Consider the following 16,854-nt stretch of genomic DNA (forward strand, 5'->3'; position numbering starts at 1 on the left):
ATTTGGAGGACTAGAGGAAAAGTCCAATTTAATGTAACCAAATGCTCAAAGTTGGATTCTCTGCAGAGATAATTTAGATGTAAATCAGCAGCTAACAGTGAACACAACTGAGGAAGTTAAAAACGTTTCTCTTACAGATCGTATTTGCTAATGAAACAACTCAGACTTATACATATTCAACCTTTACACCATGCAGGCAGACAGGAACAGCAGACAGTGAAACAACTCATAACGTTACATGGTTTAATCTTTGAAACATTTCTCCTCTTGAGCAGTTAATTGTGGAGTTCCTCAAGGGTCAATTTTAGAACCTTTTTTTTTCACTTTTATATGCTTCCCTCTGACTACGCCAATCTTAAAACCATTTTATTTCACCTTTATGAGAATCAAAAGGAGATCTATAAGTCCTTGAATCACGACAAGAGTTTGAGATTGTGATTTTGGTGCACAACACATATCTATAAGTTGTAGCTGGCTTCATATGGTGGTCATTATTTAATTATCAGGTGTTATCTTTGGCCAAAAATGAAAACTGCTGGAGGCTTGAAGGGGTTATAGAAAAGAACCATTTATAAGATGTTTTAATGGTTTAATGGTTTCACAGATGTATAAATGTTTTTTTTCTAAAAACAACTTCATTATGTGTTGCCCCATCTGATGCTCATACCAAATTCGGCAGATGTTTTTACAAATTCACTCCTGTGTTGTCTTTGGAACAATGCCTTTAGATAACTGAAATTAAAATTAGTCAAGATTTTTTTTTCCAGATTTGAATTGTTTCTTACAATCATTTAAATATAGTCACATTATTTCAATTCTCTTAGCTTTTCTTTTGATTTTAGATACTGTAAGCGATTCACCTTTTGCAGTAAGAGTTCCTAAGCTTTCAACTATTGCACCCTTCTCACTTGATTCGTTCGAAATCCCTCTCAAAATCCATTCATTTATTTAAGATTTTAGTTCTACTTTGCTTAATAAGTCGCTTTAATTAAGAACATCCCAAAATAGAAATTAATTAAAGCTACTAAAAGCTTATTAACTGGGCAGACTAAATGTTTGTTGTGCGCATCCTACCTGGTGGCAAACCTCCTCCCACTGACGCCACAGCAGTTGCAGGCGTTCCTGTAAGACTGTGACATCATCAGTGCTGACCAAACCCTCCAAGGAATCCCTCAGCCTGAACAAGGAAGTAAGGTCATCAGTCCATCCCTCCACGCTGCTCTCCAGCTCCTGATTCCACGGCAGAAAAAACAGAGAAGCAAAGCCGTTGCTGGAGACCTTCCTGTGTTTTGTAGATTTATTCATCCATCATCGGCAGCCAGAATCCACCCAAAGCAAAGAGTCTCAGCCGTAGCAAAACCAGAAGCGACGTCAAACCAGCGAAACAGCAAACGGACGAGTTATTTAGATTTTTGCACAGTAGCGTCTAACCTCGAGTTGAAATTAAATCTCTACATTCGATTGCGAAAGCAGGACACGGCAAACAGAGCCTTCTAACCTTGTACGTCCTCCTCCTCCTCCCTCGTCACTGACGGCTCTGCTGCGCTGTAATCATTTGTGGACCTGGAGAATGTCTCCATTACGTAACACACGCACAAAAGGAAGCGCACATTCACCCCCACAGAACCAGGGATGCTCTCTCTTTCCTTCTCTCTCCTGCTCACGCAATCACTCCCTTTCTTCCTCCCCGCCCCCGCCCCCTCTCTCTCTCCCTCTCTCTCTCTCTCTTTCTCTCCTCAGCTGATGCTATGTGCTGCTGCACACACACCCTTCCTCCTCCTCCTCCTCCTCCTCCCCTGAGGAGCTGAGGACGTGCTGTGCATCAAACATAACTGCAGATGCTAACCACCGGCTGAACAAGAGCTGAACATCATTGATTTTTACAGAAATAAATTTGCAAGAGCAGATTAAAAAAAACAAAAAACATATATTTTACATACAAAAATGTCTTTTAAACGTGTTACGGATTAGAAATGCAAGGTCACTAATCAAAAATAAAAGTAATCTCATTAAACACATGCAAGGTCACATGATTGCTAACAGATGGATAAAGTTTTTTTCTGCATTGTCTGTTTATCTGTCTGTCCAGGCGGCGCATCGGATTACAGAGGTAACAAGAGGACAAGTCTGAGTCTGAAGGTTTGTGTGTAAACATGTGATTATTGAAGGAAAAAGAGAGACGAAAGAAGAAAATGCAACTATAAATTGAGAGATGGAGAAAACGAGTCCTCACCTTGCACCTGATTTGCTCGGAGTGCAGTTCCTCATGATGCTCCGGGAGCGCCGCCGACAGCTTTCTCTTAAAGGCCCGCAGCTTCTCCAGCGACACGTCGATGCCCTTCTCGCACAGCTCCCAGTTCTGCACAAACACCCACCGCAAGAATTAGAGCAGAAAACCGACATCCACACAAACTGCAGGACGCTCAGAGATGTTATGAATTATTCCTGCTACTTTGTCAGCAGCATCGACAAACTACGCTGCAAGCAAATGCGTCCCTGAAAAGAGTGATGCGGGGACTATTGCAGCAAACAAAGTGGGGAATTAAGAGGGTTAAATAACAAAAGAAGGTAATTCTACTCCAAATAGATTAGTCTGTGGCTATTTTTAAAGTAGTCCAAATGAGGAATTAAACAAACACGCTTAGAGATTCAGCTCAAAAACCCTAAATCAACAATCCCAGTTAAAAACAATTAATTAGTTTGTTATACGTCTCCAGTGAGAAGATTAAATACACTCATTACTGGCATGAATATTGATCCTGTTCACTTGGAAAGCTGCAGAGAAACTACACAGTTTTGTAGTCATAAACAAGTTTCTTCCATAATTTCTTAGTGGGATTATTGAGTCAGATGGTTGACACTTGGACACAATTGGTTGTTCTCACCTGGACTGAAATGTGTAAAACCTACATGGCTGAACCAAATGGAGAGACGACACACTGAGCTATTTGCAGAAATCAGGCTTCCGAATTTAAAAAGCGTCAACATGATAACTGTTTCACTGGTGCACAAATGCACTTTCTGTGCAAAGCTCAAGTAAATAGTAAGAAAAACGAGGCAGGCTCATTGATCTCGGAGGTGTAACTGCACCTTCAAACTAAAACAAATGTGCATTTCGGTGAATGGAGTAAACCAAATGGAGCAGTTTAGATGAGGAAAGAATTATCCATCAATCAATTCAATATACTCCATGGAAAAAGAAAAAAAAACTCATATATTTCGGAGAATGATATATTGTCTGTAACTTAATTGTTAACTTAATGTATTCGGACATAAAAATGTATGTTGTTATAATTGAGAAGCGGGCAGGTTTGTACAAGGTTTTTTCTTGTTCCTGTTCCATTTTCACTTGTGTATAGTTTGTGAAATAACGATGACAGTGAATCAGTTTATTCACTGATTCACTGAAGGATGTTGGACACACAGCTCAGCGACTGCGTAACCTGTCCGACTGGTATTTTGTATTCTATAAACATATCATCAAGCAGAATGAAGCGTCACTGTTTTTCATTTGCGAATCCAGACCTTAAGCAAGCCATGCAGCTCCTTCTTCTGCTCATTTAGGCGGTCGTGGGCGTGCTTCCACCTGTCGTGGATCTCCATGAGCTCCGTCTGCAGAGTGGACTCCGCCCTGACGTCAGCCGACAGCAGCAGGCTCCTGCCGGCCTCCACCGTCAGGATGTAGACGCCTTGCTGCCTCTGAAGCACTCGCTCCCTAAGCTGGAGGAGCGGGGACAGAGACAGAGGGCAGAGAAGGTTCAGGTTTACTAAGGGACTCTAAGGTTGGAGACGAGATAAAAGCTTAGGGTTTAGATCTGATCTGCATTTCTCTGTGGAGTTAATTGACGTTTCTGCTGTATTTCAAAAATGCAAACTGCTGCAGACGTTTAAAAAAAAAAAAAAGTACAACTTCAGTCAGTGACGTACCTGTATCTGACCCAGCAGGCTTCGGGCCTCCTGCAGGGCCACCGGTTCTCCTGGCTGATGTACGTCTGGATCGCGAGTCACTTCCTGCAGCCACCGCCGCAGCTTCTCCGACGTCTCCTGGTAGTTCTGCCACTGTCGCACCAGACTGTCAATGATGCCTCTCCGCTGCTGAGCCCGCCGCACCACACACTGCCACTGGTTGCTCAGCAGAGCCAGTTTCACGCTAAAGTCATCGCTGTTTCAGGACGAAGAGTGACAACCGTAATGTGAGATTTCGCTCCACGAGTGGAAAATTATAAATGATGTTTGTGGCATCGACCTGTCATCCACTTGACCCAAGTCCAGCAGCCGATGGCCGTCGCTGATGATGGAGTAAAGGATCTGCTGTCTGCTGAACATCTCTGCCTGGAACAACTGCAAGTTCGGGAATATTGTTAAAGTACTGAACACAATACAGCAGCTTATAAAAGTATTTATACACCTTGAATGTTTTAAAATTATATTAGGAGGGGAAATTTTATCATGCTTCTAGTAATAAGTGCTACACTGTGTCTTTGATTGTTGTTCTAATAATAACATTAAAATTGATTTTTACTTTTTATTATCTGTGTAAAATGCCATGTGTGATTATAGACAAAGTGAGGAGCGAAATCTAACTGAGATGTGGCAAGACTTAAAAAGAGATGTTCACAGATCTTCGCTGAATACAAACAGACACCAAACCCATACAGAGCTTAACATAAAATCCCAATTGAATACATTGCAAGTCTGTTGTTGTAATGTGACAAAAAAATAAAAAATAATAATAAAAAAAAGAAAAACGTTGAAGAAAACTAGAAATGTCCAACCTCGTGGTCCCTCTGCTGCTCCAGCAGACTCTGGTAGTTTCCTGAAATCTCTGCAGCCAGTTTCTGCTCAGTCTGAGAGAGGAAATCCATCCAGGCTTCGCATTTCTGGAGGAAACTCTGCTGCTGCAGCAACACCGACTGCAGTTTACTGGAGACAACAGAAAGGACAAACACACTTAAATTAAAATGAACCGTTTATTTTACCAGTCTGTGAATTTGTTGGGAATTATAGTGCCGAGTGTTAAACCAACTCTCGTTTTTCTCTACTTTGTTTCCAGTCAACTTTTGTAAACCGTAAACATTTATCATGATCTACATCTATGGTTTGTTGGATGTTTTTTTTTGAGATCTTAAAAATTTTGATTTTACGCCTAGTTAAAAAAAAAAACCAAAAAAAAAAAAACAACTGATTTTATGTTCACTCCTGGCATCTAACCTTGAGAGCATATTATGCAGTGTTTTTTTTAAATAGGTAAGAAAATATTTATTTTGAGACAAAAAAAGTAGTCCATACCATATAAAAAAACAAACAAATAAATAAATCACCAAGTAAAAGAAGGACAAAGTCATCACAAACAACAAACTAGGGAAAGTGGAGGACAAGAGAAGAAGTACAAAGCATAAAAATGTCATCTGTCACCTACAACTTATTCTAAGTCAGGGGTCACCAATTCCAGTCCTCGAGGGCTACCGTCCTTTTAGATGTGTCTCTGCTCAAACACACCTGGATCAAATAAACTGCTCATTTCCAGCCTATTGCAGAGAGGAATGAATGCTGGTGAGGAAATTCAGACATTTTGGAGCAGAGGTGAATCTAAAAGTTGCAGGATGGTAGCCTTTGAGGACTGGAGTTGGTGACTCCTGTTCTAAGTAGTACCTTCATGTGAATCTGAATGCTTCCATTTGCTTTTCACCTTGTTGCTGTTACACATTAATTTCCTATATGAGGGACAATGAGGGATGTTTCTATTAAAGTCCTAGAATAAAGCAAATACCTGAAACATGACCCGACTTATTTGCCATCTGGTCTGTTTTGCATGACTGCCAAGTCAAAGCTAGGTAACTAAATAAATAAAAAAACATGTCTGGTAATGGACAAAAAAAAAAAGCTGGAAAAGTGAAACAAGTCACAAAGCCCATAAAATCCTGAAAACCTGATCTTTGGCTTAAGTATAAAACAAATGTATGTTTCTAAAGCTGCAGAAAACTAATGTGACATCAAATGTTTTGGTTACCTGAACCTCTCTGTGAGGTGAGCAGAGTGAGCGGTCCAGGCTCTGTTGAGACTCTGAACCCGTTTAACATCTCTGTCACTGACCGGTAGTCGGTACACCAACTCATTGACACGCTCCAGGTCTGGAGACAGGCTGCTCAGCTTCAGGAGCTGTGCCTATGTAAAACATTGATCATTTAAAAAAAAAAAAAAACTGAATAAATAATAACACAACAATATAGACAAACACTGTATAAATTCTAGCTGTGACAGGAGTGTTTGTACCTTGAGTCTTTCTATGCATGTTTGCACCACAGTGAGGTCCGGTGAACCAACTGGGTCAGACTCCTGCAGCACCTCTTCCGCCTCTTTCGCCTTACATATCAATGCGTCCAGCTGCTCTCTGAAGCCCTCGCAGGCTTGGGAGTCGCACTGTGAGCAGACCGACACATGGTGAATAAAACACAATAAGATTGCAGCTTTTTAACCCACCCCCCACATATCAGGGGTCAACAAACTCTCCAGACAATCCCTGCTAACCGACCTGCAGTACTTCTTTCTGCCTGTTGAGGGCGTGCTCTAGTGCTGCCAGGCGATGAGCGAGCTGCAGATGGTCAGATTTGAGTGACGCAGAGGAGGAGACGTCGACTTGGCTCTTCAGCTGCTCCTCTAACGCCTGCAGCTGCTGGAAGGACTGCTGCACCGAGTCTTGGTCGTTGAGGCAATCCTGCCATAAAATAATAGAAAAAAACAAACAGTGGCAGTGTTTTAATGTGTAAGCTTGCAAAAATTTGATGGGAGAAGGATCTCACAACTCAAATATATATAGATTTTTTAAGCTAAGTATGACAAAAAAGCACATACAATGATATATTCTGTCAAATATTGGCAAACAGCAAAGAAAGAGACAGTTTTAAAAAGCCGCTGCGACAGCATTAAATTCTTTGCCACTTTGTCTAGCAACAGTGTGCATCAGTGATCCTCTCTCAGACAGTCTGCTCAAACAATTAAGACTGTGACATTACACCCTGACACGCCCAGCATGACGCTCGGGGATCCCTGTAGTGTAAATCACAGGCTCGTCTTTCTCTTTACGGCTTTCCTCTGAAAGGGCTTTTGTGCCGACCGGGCAGAGAGTTTACGTTCAAGCGGCGCAAAAGAACAGGCCGCAATTTGGTTTTCATTTGCAGGAGCAGAATCTTTGTGCAGAGCAGCAGGGAGCCGACAGGACTTTTGACGAGCGTCATGCCGATTCTTTACAGAGGAGCGAGTGAGCAAGAGAAAAACGTCTTGGTCTCACACTTTGATTTCTTTGCGAAACTCTTTTTATACACCTGAAACTTTTTCCACATTTAGCTACATTCCAAGCACGCATTCAGTGTTGTATATGACAATTTTATGCTATAGACCAACAAAAGCACACTGTTGAGAAGCGGAAGGGTATTGTTGCGTGGTTTCTATTGATTTTACTAACAAAAATTTGAAAATGTGGCATGAATTTGGTTTCAAGTGGTAGAACTTCCTTTTGCTGTAAGACTTTTGAGAAATATCTCTGGTTGTACATTTAGAAAAGCTTGAATGGAAACATCCACCGCAGTCTTGTATTCCCACAGCATGATGGTGCCACCACTGTGTTTACAGTTGTGCAGTGTTACTTTTCCAGTAGTTCAACATTTTTTGTTTTTTTTATTTCAACTAACCCTTAAACCCTTCCAACGACATCTTAACTTTCCTCTAACAAACACCTGAGGCCTGCGTAGAACAGCTGGATTAACATTTAGGTTAAATTAAACACATCTGTAAGATACTTGAGTTTATTTAGGAACAGAGTAAAGTGAGCTGAAAACAAATGCACACCAATCAATACATTTTTGAAACTAAGCATCCTGCTGTGTTTGTGCAGCTGTAACTTGGATTCTGTATTGTTGTTGCCTGACTTACGTTGCAGTCCTTTATCCAGGCGCTGCTCTCCTCCTCTGTGATCTCTCTGTCGGTGGCGCTCCTCAGCAGATGATCTGCACGTTCTTCCTGCTTCTGAACCGCCTTGACACATTGGCTGTAAGCAGACCTGTAGCGCTGCCACAGACCCAGCAGGGACTTGCTGCTCCTCAGCTGCTCGGAGATCTGCTCCAGTAGATGATTCCACCTTAAGCAGAGAATAAAAAGAGCTGACATCAGCTACGGTCTAGCCCTAAAATGATCCACGTAGGTATTTCTCATAACTACCTGGCGTTAACATCCTGGAGGGCTCTGCTGAGCGTTTCGGCCACAGATGGGTGACTCTCGGTCAGCAGCTGGTGTGTTATGGAGCCGAACTTTCTCAAACTGCTCTCCTGTTTATCCATCTCCTCTTGCAAATTCTGCGATGCAGACATAGAAAAAGATTTTAAAAAGAGACGTCTCACTTCTTCAGAAAAAGAGCAGCGAAATTTCTGCCATCCTCACCTCTAGACTTTCCACCTGCTGCTGCACTGCCTCTAATGACCCATTCAGGAGGTGCAGCCTGGACACAGAGTACCTCCCCTCCATCAGGTAACCACTAATCTCCTCTGAAGCTCGTCGGTACAGAATCCACTGCTCCAGAACTGACCGCAAATTCACCTTTATCTGACTAATCTGGCATGGGAAAAACAAAAAGGACAACATTTATATATGTGTGGTAAAATTAAGGAAATGACCAAATGAGACAAAATAATATAAAAGAAGCTCACCATGTGGTCCAAATGAGCCCAGGACTGGTTCAGTCCTTTAAGGGATTCCTTCACAACGGAACAGGCGTCTCCTTTCTTATCCTGGATCAGAGCGTTTCCTCTTTCCTCCGCTTTCTCTACATCCTTTTCTCTTTCTTTCACTAATTGCTCCCACTCCTGTTTACAATGATCAGTTTCTAAAACGAATACTTTTAAAAGTACATTAGATGTGCTACAACAGGAGCACAGTGCACCAACCTGACAGTCTTTGAGTGCGTTCTGCACCGATGCTACGTCCTCTATCCGCGGTTTCTTCTTTAATTTCTCCTCCTGAAGTGTGAGCCATGTTTTCAAAGCCTGAACTCCATTCTCGTGCTCTAACCAACTTTCCAAAAGTCCTTCCAATATCTGAATCTGAAACACAATCCCAAAAAGCCTTTCACAACTTAGAGGTGACATATGAGGAGGTCCAGATCAGAATAGTCTTCTCATTCAAAAATGTCACTCTACCTTTTCAGCGATGAGCCCCTGCAGTATCTGCCATCGTCTGTTCATAGCTCCCAACTTCTCAGCAAAGTCTGTCTTGTCACTGCGCTTTCCTTCTACGTCCTGACTGCTGATCTGCAACACCGACTGGTTCACAAAGTCGACAGTCAGCTGCTTGCAGGTCAGATCTATTCCAAAGCCCTGCAAGATAAAGATGAGACACTGTGAGATGGTAAAAGACGTAAACCAGTTTAAGTGCTGAAGGCGGGAACACAGGTTGCTCTCTGTACCTTGTACTTCTGTAAGAAGTTCTGGACCATGTCTGAACCGACAGCTCCCGTTATCTTATCCTGATCTTCCTCTATGATGGTCTCCATCAGGGTGATCCAGCTCATCAGTTCTGTGATAGCGTGTCTAGATGCAAGCTTTTCCATTTGCAACTAAAAGACAAAAGGTGAGAGTTGATAGGAGTGCAAAACCCCCCAAAAAACAGTGTAATTAACTTGGAATATATATAGAAATCAGCACACAAACTATTCTCAGACCTGATGCAGTTTCTCTTGCACCACTGGGATACGAGTGAGCAGCTCGGCCCACTGGGTGTCCACCTGGCCCATGGCCGTCCTCAGGCCAGCGGTGTCCACTCTTTTCAGCCGCATAAGCTGGTTTCCTGTGCTCAGCACGGACGACCGCAACGACGACTTGGCATCCACCTCTTTTGAAAACTCCTGCAAGAGTCGAGGAATATCCAAAACGGAGCTCAGGCAGATTAATTAAACGTACCAGAACGAGTTGTGCATTTTTGGTGTTGGTGTGAGAACCTAACTGACCAGGAAGGCAGAGAGGTGGTCTCTGACCGTCTCCAGCTCCTGAGGGACCGTCACTGACTGGGTCGTCCAGAACTCCAGCCTGTCGAGGGCAGACTGCAGCCAGTGCCTCAGCTCTGCTGATTCACTCTGGTACCTTTAAGGTAAAAATAAAAACAGGACTTGAGGGAACATTCATCACCTTTAGTTGGATACCTTGAACTTTGCATGTTACAGCTCCAAATATTTGGGTTGGTACTTGATAAACGATTACATCCTGGTGCCTAAATGTGGATGGGAAAAAAAGCTTTCTACATAAAATCCAGTAAAATACAGTGAAGTTTGTGTGGTAAAGTGACAAAACTCAAAACATTTCAAAGGATCACTGAAAAACCCCCCAAAGGAATAAAAATCTGTGACAACAGATCCAGACCTGCTCCAGTGCTTGAGCGTCGAGTCGAGACGGTGCAGTTCTTTGTTGACCTTCGTGGTGGAGGAGAGCCAGTGTTCGCCCAGCTGTGTGAGCTGGTTCTCCAGGTCTGAGCAGCTGACGGACAGGAGAAGCCTCTTTCCCTCCTCCAGAACCTGGTACAGCTGGGGCTGATGCTCTGTGAGGCTCGCCTTCAGACGCTACAAACCCAGCAAACAAGTCAGTTAAATGGCTATTAGGTTCTCCTGCACCAGGGATCATTTTTGATCTTAAGACTGATACATGTTCATCTGTACTGCACAATGTTGATATTGGTGGAAAATCTATTTTTAAAAGCAGAAAGTTTCCAACCTACACTACAAAAAACACAAAATTTCTACCTGGTATTTTTTGTCTAGTTTATCTTGTAAAAATATCTTCGAATACTTGACTAAACTAACGTACAAGTAACTTTTCGGCAAGATACTGGTATTTTTTTTAATCAATATTATGGAATTATTAGCAAGCAAGCTACTACATTTCAGAAAAACTACTTGTAAGTTAGTTTTATCTTCAAATTGTACTTAAATATTAGCACTAGATCAAAAATACTTTGTAAGATTTTGGGTTTTTGCCCAAAATTACAAGAAAAATAGATTTAAAAATTTTTTACTGTGACTTTTAGTGTCATTCATGTTTTGGAATCCATTAAAAATGAGAAAACTGCTGCAACTAACATTTGTTACAATATCTATATTTTAAAATATTAGCAGTCTCTTTATCATTTTTAGCTAAGGTTATTATTAAGAGATACTTTGGAAGGTCTGAAGAGCCACAGGTTGCAGACCTCTCTCTAAAGAGTCATATTTAGTTTTAAGATTGTGAGTGTTTGTGTTATTGTGTATAAAACAAGCTTACCTGATAGAGACTGATTCTCTCAAGAAGCCTCTCCTCCGTCTCCTCAACAAGACCCACAGTGGGGATGCTACACTCTACCGCCTCCAACTGTCTGCACAAAGCCTTATAATCTCCCATGAGTCTGCTCCAGGACTAAAATATGGAAACAGGAGAAAAGGCAGAAAGATATTTTATGACATCTTTACAGTTACTGGCCCATGGCCAGTAAGAAGCAGCTAAAGGCGTAGCTGCTTCTAAAAATTACTCTCACCTCCAAAATGCCCTCCAGCTCCACTCCCCTCCTGTGTGCTTGTTTCAGCACATTGTGAGCTAAAGTCATGGTCTCCTCCAGGGCTTGGCTTTCCCTCTGTGCAACCAGACTGGACACTTTTCCATAAAGTGTCTGGGTGAGGATCATGTGGCACTCCAGACCCTGAAAAAACTCCTGCATCCAAGAAGAAATTGTTTTAAAATCTGCTCCAAAAAAAAAAAAAAAAAAAAAACAATCAGAGTTTGAAACATGTTTTCTCCTTACTTTGTGTTTGTCGAGCAACATCTGGACCTTGCTGACAGAAGCGACGGTCATCTTCTGGTCGGCAGCCATCTTGTCCTGAGCGGTGTCGATCAGGTCAGTGAGATCACGGAGCGCAGCTTCATACTGAGCCTTCAGAGACAGGCTGTGGTTCAGGCTGCTGCGCCTGGAGCCCACCATGAGCACCAGCTCCTCATAGGCATCCTTAAAAAAAAAACCACACACCAGGGTGTTAAAGCGTAAAAAACAGTGCAGGTGAAATAAAAAAAAACGTAGAATAAGGTTTACTTGTAGCTTTAGCAGCTCCTGGTTGGAGGTTTGGTCTGATCTGAGTCCTTCTGCTTTGCTCCTCAGCTCTGTCACTTTCTGCTCAAGCTCTCTGAGGCTGTCCTCAACCTCAGACAATGTCTGCAAGATACATAAGACATTAAAATCATGCTGTCCTTTTTTTCTTGTCCTTTTTTATTAGTAGATCAGAATGTACCTCTAACTGTTTGGATGCAGGTCTGTCTGTTGTTCCAACCATCTTTTGTAGTAAGTGATGTTTGCTTTCAGTCAGGGCTGTGAACATCATTCTTAGCTCATTCTGAAAAACACAAGAAGAAAAAAATAAAGTAAGATTAGCAAAAAAAAAAAAAAAAAAAAAAAACATAGGAGATGCATTCTAGTTTTACAGTGCTACAGACCTGGAAAGCAGAGTGTTCCTGCAGCGCGTCTCTCATGCCTTCACAATGCTGTTCAAGAGCGGAGTCCAGCAGGCCCATCCGCTCCTGGAGGCCCTCCAACGTGTCCTCCATCAGGGCCCGCTCTTCTCCTCCACACAGCCGGCCGACTCCTCCTCCCAGCAGCTCTCTGCTCTGGTTCACCTGTCTTGTTATCTCTTTTAGCTGCTTGCTCAGAGCCTGAGCAGAAATTTAAAAAAAATTCTTCAATTTAGAGAGTGTGCTTTTATTGCAGTCTCCTGTGCAAACTAAAATATATGATAGGATGTAAAGTGTTTTTCTGTTTGTTTTTGTTTTTTTTCTTTTATTTACCTCCAGGTTTGTAAGTTGAGTCTCTGTATCCTCAGAAAGCAGAATGGGACCAGAAAGCAGTTGATTCTCTGCTGAATCCAGCCAGGTGGAGGCTGCAGACACTGCAGCATACAGATCCTGCTGCACTCTTTCTGATCCTAACAATGCTGCGAGCTTACCGTCACCACCTGCTGCCTGTGGCGAAGAATAAATAAGACTATGTGAAGGCTTTTATTTTCTCATTAAAGACAGGAAATATCTGAAGCGATTTGAAGTGAAAAGAGATTTTTTTTTAATTGAAATATTAGAGGTTTACCTCTTCTTTAATTCTTTCTAGAGTTTGGCAGCAGGTTTCAAACAACGATCTGGGAGACCCAGGGTCCTGGTCGGGAGCCTCGCTCCTCATAACTACGTTTGGACTGGACAGACGGGACCGGTGAAGAACCTGGACACCGAGACACAATTTTAATAAAAAAACAGGTCACTTTTTACTAATGAGTATTAGGGCCAGGCTAAAAAATAACCCTAACAAATTATGAGAATAAAGTCATAATATTGCAAGAAAAAAAGTAGTATGACAATGAAGTCAAAATAATCCTAGAGTAAAGTCTTAATGTAGGAGAATGAAGTAGTAATTTTATAATATCTACAAAAAAACATAAAAAAATTAAATAAGGACATCCTTCATAATTTTATGTTGAGTTAAAAGAATATCAACAGAAAAACTATTTTGTAAAAGAGGGAGTCTATATCAAAGAAAGCTGGTCACATCAGACCTTGATAACTATCAGAAAGCTTTGTTCTCATGAAAACAACTTTCTTTCTAGTAATTTTACGACTTTCTCCTGTTAATAGTGTACATTTATTCCACTAGTTACATCACATTATTCTTGTAATTTTAGAAAAAAAAAAAAAATTTCTGTCTGGCCCTAATATGCCATCATCCCTTTTTTCAAAATACCACAGAAAACGGGGACCCTCAGTACTTGACGTGCGTACCGGACTGAGCTGGTCTTTTTCCAGGGTGTTGAGGGAGAGCTGCAGCTTTGTGCTCTGATCTTTATTCAGGTTTTCCCATCTTTGTCTCAGTTGGTCCAGAGGAGAAAAGCTTTCAGACTCCAGCAGGACTCCGCCAGGGACAGCCTCTTCACTGTGGGAAGAAGGTTTCTATAAAATACTAACATGTCTCCTCTGCATCACAATAAGGCAGATTACACTGTTGTATAATCTAACATCTTATAATTACTTTTTAAAAATGTGGCTGGTGTCAACTAAAAGCAATGTACATGTTAATGCTTTATGGCTTTTTACACATCTTTACCAGGATTTAAACATTGAATCAATGTTATAGCTAAACACACATATAACTACGGTACTTAGCTTAACACCTAAGATAAGTAGTTGGCTTAAGTGAACCTAACAATAATTACAGCTTAACAATGTTAAACTAACTATTGTTAAGATAACAGTGGTTAGCTAACAGTAGTTAGCTTAACACCCAACTGTAGTGTTTAAGAACAGCATGGATACAGATATAAATCGAAGCACCTGTCCCCATTAGTTGTCCCATGTTGACTGAGTAACTCTTCCCCGACGCTGGCTACACACTGCAGCAGCTTCCTCTGCTCCTCCACTTGCTCCTGCAGCTCCTGAAACATATCAGGGTTAATTTTACTTCTATTATTAATTCAATGTTCAAGAGGTTTCAAAAATATGAGGCTTGATCAGTGTGAAATAAAATCCACAGAGATTGCTTTACCTTCTGTCTCAGCAGATTGTCGTGGTGCTGCTGGCAGCGTGTTGAGCGGGCCTGAGACAACCAATCCTGGACATTTGGACTCTGCGACAGAGAGGAGTCTGGCTCACTGTCCTCCTGCTCCTGTAATGATCCCTAAAAAAAAAGATAGTAGAGATATAAATACGTTTCACAAAAACAGTCTCAAATTGTAAACGCTGTCATTTTAGTGGCAGGAGAAATGCCACTGGCACAGTTAAATAAAAAGCAAACAAAAAAAGATTACTTTGTTATTATTGGGTGGTAAATTACTGGTTAGGGAATAAGAAGGGTGCCTTATTCTCATGTAGGAATGATTTTTTTTTTTTTGAAGAAATCTTGTTTTTCCTCAAACAAAGGAGAGAAACAGACCTGATGCTTTGCATTTTGTGTTTGCATGTGATGAGATAGCATCCTTTTGTTTGAGTGACACTGTGAAACATAGGCTGCTGCTGTTCTACAGAGGGAAACAGTGGACTTGTCTGAGAAGAATGAATGACCTTTGGAGCTGTTTTAACAATACGACCATTGACTGTGTGACCCAGCTCAGTGTGCAGCTGCAAAGCATCAGAAATAAGCCACAAGCGGGAGGAGGAAAGAAAGCCAAGCAGAATATATGGTTTCTGATCTCACCTGTATATCAACCTGTTTGTCCTGCAGCATCTGCTGCAGCTCCAGCAGGCTGTCTTTGAGGGAGTGCAGTTTGAGGCTCAGCTGCTCCGCCTCTTCCTTGGTTTCGGCGCGACCCTCCAGCAACAAGCTTTCGCTGTGGACGGACAGCTCTGAGAGGTAGGAAACTTTCTGCTCGATCTCAAAGAGCATATTCTGAAAGGACAAGAGCTGCAGTTGAGAAAATGGTAACACTCTGCGTAGGCATTGTTTGTTTTTAAAAGCCTACTATTTAATCATCAAGACGAGAAAATGTGACAAAACAGTCCATCGTTTATTACTCCAGAAATTAAAATGACTAGAACACTGTAAAGATAATTTTTATAGGACATTTGACTATAAAATATATATTTATAAATTTGTACGCGTTATGTAATGTTCTGACGCCAGTGAAGCAAAAAAACTGAGAACTCAAAGGTTCAAAATGAATAAATTATTTCAGTATTAAACCATGACAAGATCAGCTGAAATTATTTAATAGAACAGACCGTTGTTCATATACGAATGAGCAACATTTATTCTTAATTAATAGACAATGAGAATCAATAAAACATGTATATTGCTATATAACTACATAAATGTACTGTTTAGCTGTCGCCCTCCAACATATTTCTTTACACTTCTATCTTGTAATATTCAATGTCAAACAATCAAAGTAGATTTATTCTGAAGCTGGACGTTTTTGTACTTTTGGAACGGAGCACCGCAGGAGATATTTGTGAGCTATAATCAGCTTAATCTTTCTCAGCTGCGACAAACACACTTCAAAATGCTGATTTCTTTTGCCTCAGCTGCAGAACAGCTTTGGTTTTGTTAAAACCCACAATAGAATCATGCATTATACTTGTACAATATGCAAAACCTTAACATTTGTGGATTAAGCGCCATTGAGAAAAGAGAGAAGGTCTAACTCCAGAAAAATAACACAATTTTGCTGAATATTTTGCTAAAGAACCCATAATCAATCTTTATAAGAGATGCAACGATTCACAAGACAGTTGGAAAACTTAAAAAGTAGGAAAAATCAGTAAATCACAATTATTCTTTTAAGTGTAGAAAGTAGGTAGAAAAGCAATATTTACACTTTTCTGCCACACATAAAAAAAAATAAAAATTTGGAATCTCTCTTAAAATTAAAAAGGCACCATAACATGAGGTTGTTCAAATGGAACTTCAGATTGGCAATTAGAAAGAGAAATTTGTTTTCTTGACATAAACAGATCTTGCAAAAGTGCAAGAGGAAGGTTTTCTCCTCATACCAAACAGTATCTCTGCAGACAGACATACTGACAAAGTTTTTTAGATAGAGAAATGCTAAAGTTACATTTGATTTTACTTTTTGTGTGTTCATTGTCAAAATAAGTCAGGTAAAAAATTCACTGATTATGTGTAGACTTTCAGCTGCTTCCTTTCACCGCTGCTCAGTTTCTCACAGTCTCGACTCGTTAATAAATTGTATTTTTCTAAAGCGATTGTTAGAGACAGAGGGACTGCTGATTCCCATGTGCATAAAAGTAACAATCCTGGTCAAATCTTAAGTAGAAATTTAAACATTTTAATTAAAGGCAGACTGGGCTCTTTTTATATATA

At 41.0% G+C, this 16,854-nt stretch overlaps 1 protein-coding gene across 9 annotated transcripts in view; it reads right to left on the reverse strand.

Annotated features, from left to right (window-relative positions):
* The window catches only part of syne1a (spectrin repeat containing, nuclear envelope 1a), a 146,447-nt gene that overhangs the window by 16,411 nt on the left and 113,182 nt on the right, over positions 1–16,854 (reverse strand). For all 9 annotated transcript variants that reach the window (XM_017302163.1, XM_017302170.1, XM_017302166.1 and 6 more), the window contains 31 exons: positions 15,229–15,420; positions 14,581–14,712; positions 14,370–14,470; positions 13,821–13,971; positions 13,138–13,266; positions 12,843–13,016; positions 12,495–12,710; positions 12,293–12,394; positions 12,097–12,216; positions 11,812–12,012; positions 11,548–11,721; positions 11,298–11,429; positions 10,404–10,600; positions 9,995–10,127; positions 9,710–9,892; positions 9,455–9,604; positions 9,189–9,365; positions 8,937–9,092; positions 8,700–8,855; positions 8,434–8,604; positions 8,215–8,348; positions 7,930–8,134; positions 6,533–6,715; positions 6,274–6,420; positions 6,011–6,165; positions 4,776–4,923; positions 4,247–4,341; positions 3,928–4,162; positions 3,526–3,720; positions 2,234–2,359; positions 1,075–1,230 (listed from right to left, as the gene is read on the reverse strand). In XM_017302163.1, coding sequence (XP_017157652.1) covers positions 1,075–1,230; positions 2,234–2,359; positions 3,526–3,720; positions 3,928–4,162; positions 4,247–4,341; positions 4,776–4,923; positions 6,011–6,165; positions 6,274–6,420; positions 6,533–6,715; positions 7,930–8,134; positions 8,215–8,348; positions 8,434–8,604; positions 8,700–8,855; positions 8,937–9,092; positions 9,189–9,365; positions 9,455–9,604; positions 9,710–9,892; positions 9,995–10,127; positions 10,404–10,600; positions 11,298–11,429; positions 11,548–11,721; positions 11,812–12,012; positions 12,097–12,216; positions 12,293–12,394; positions 12,495–12,710; positions 12,843–13,016; positions 13,138–13,266; positions 13,821–13,971; positions 14,370–14,470; positions 14,581–14,712; positions 15,229–15,420 — 4,926 coding nt within the window. The remainder of the gene's footprint in view (positions 1–1,074; positions 1,231–2,233; positions 2,360–3,525; positions 3,721–3,927; positions 4,163–4,246; positions 4,342–4,775; positions 4,924–6,010; positions 6,166–6,273; positions 6,421–6,532; positions 6,716–7,929; positions 8,135–8,214; positions 8,349–8,433; positions 8,605–8,699; positions 8,856–8,936; positions 9,093–9,188; positions 9,366–9,454; positions 9,605–9,709; positions 9,893–9,994; positions 10,128–10,403; positions 10,601–11,297; positions 11,430–11,547; positions 11,722–11,811; positions 12,013–12,096; positions 12,217–12,292; positions 12,395–12,494; positions 12,711–12,842; positions 13,017–13,137; positions 13,267–13,820; positions 13,972–14,369; positions 14,471–14,580; positions 14,713–15,228; positions 15,421–16,854) is intronic.

Source organism: Poecilia reticulata, linkage group LG21, assembly GCF_000633615.1.
Source record: "Poecilia reticulata strain Guanapo linkage group LG21, Guppy_female_1.0+MT, whole genome shotgun sequence".
NCBI classification, from domain to species: domain Eukaryota; kingdom Metazoa; phylum Chordata; class Actinopteri; order Cyprinodontiformes; family Poeciliidae; genus Poecilia; species Poecilia reticulata.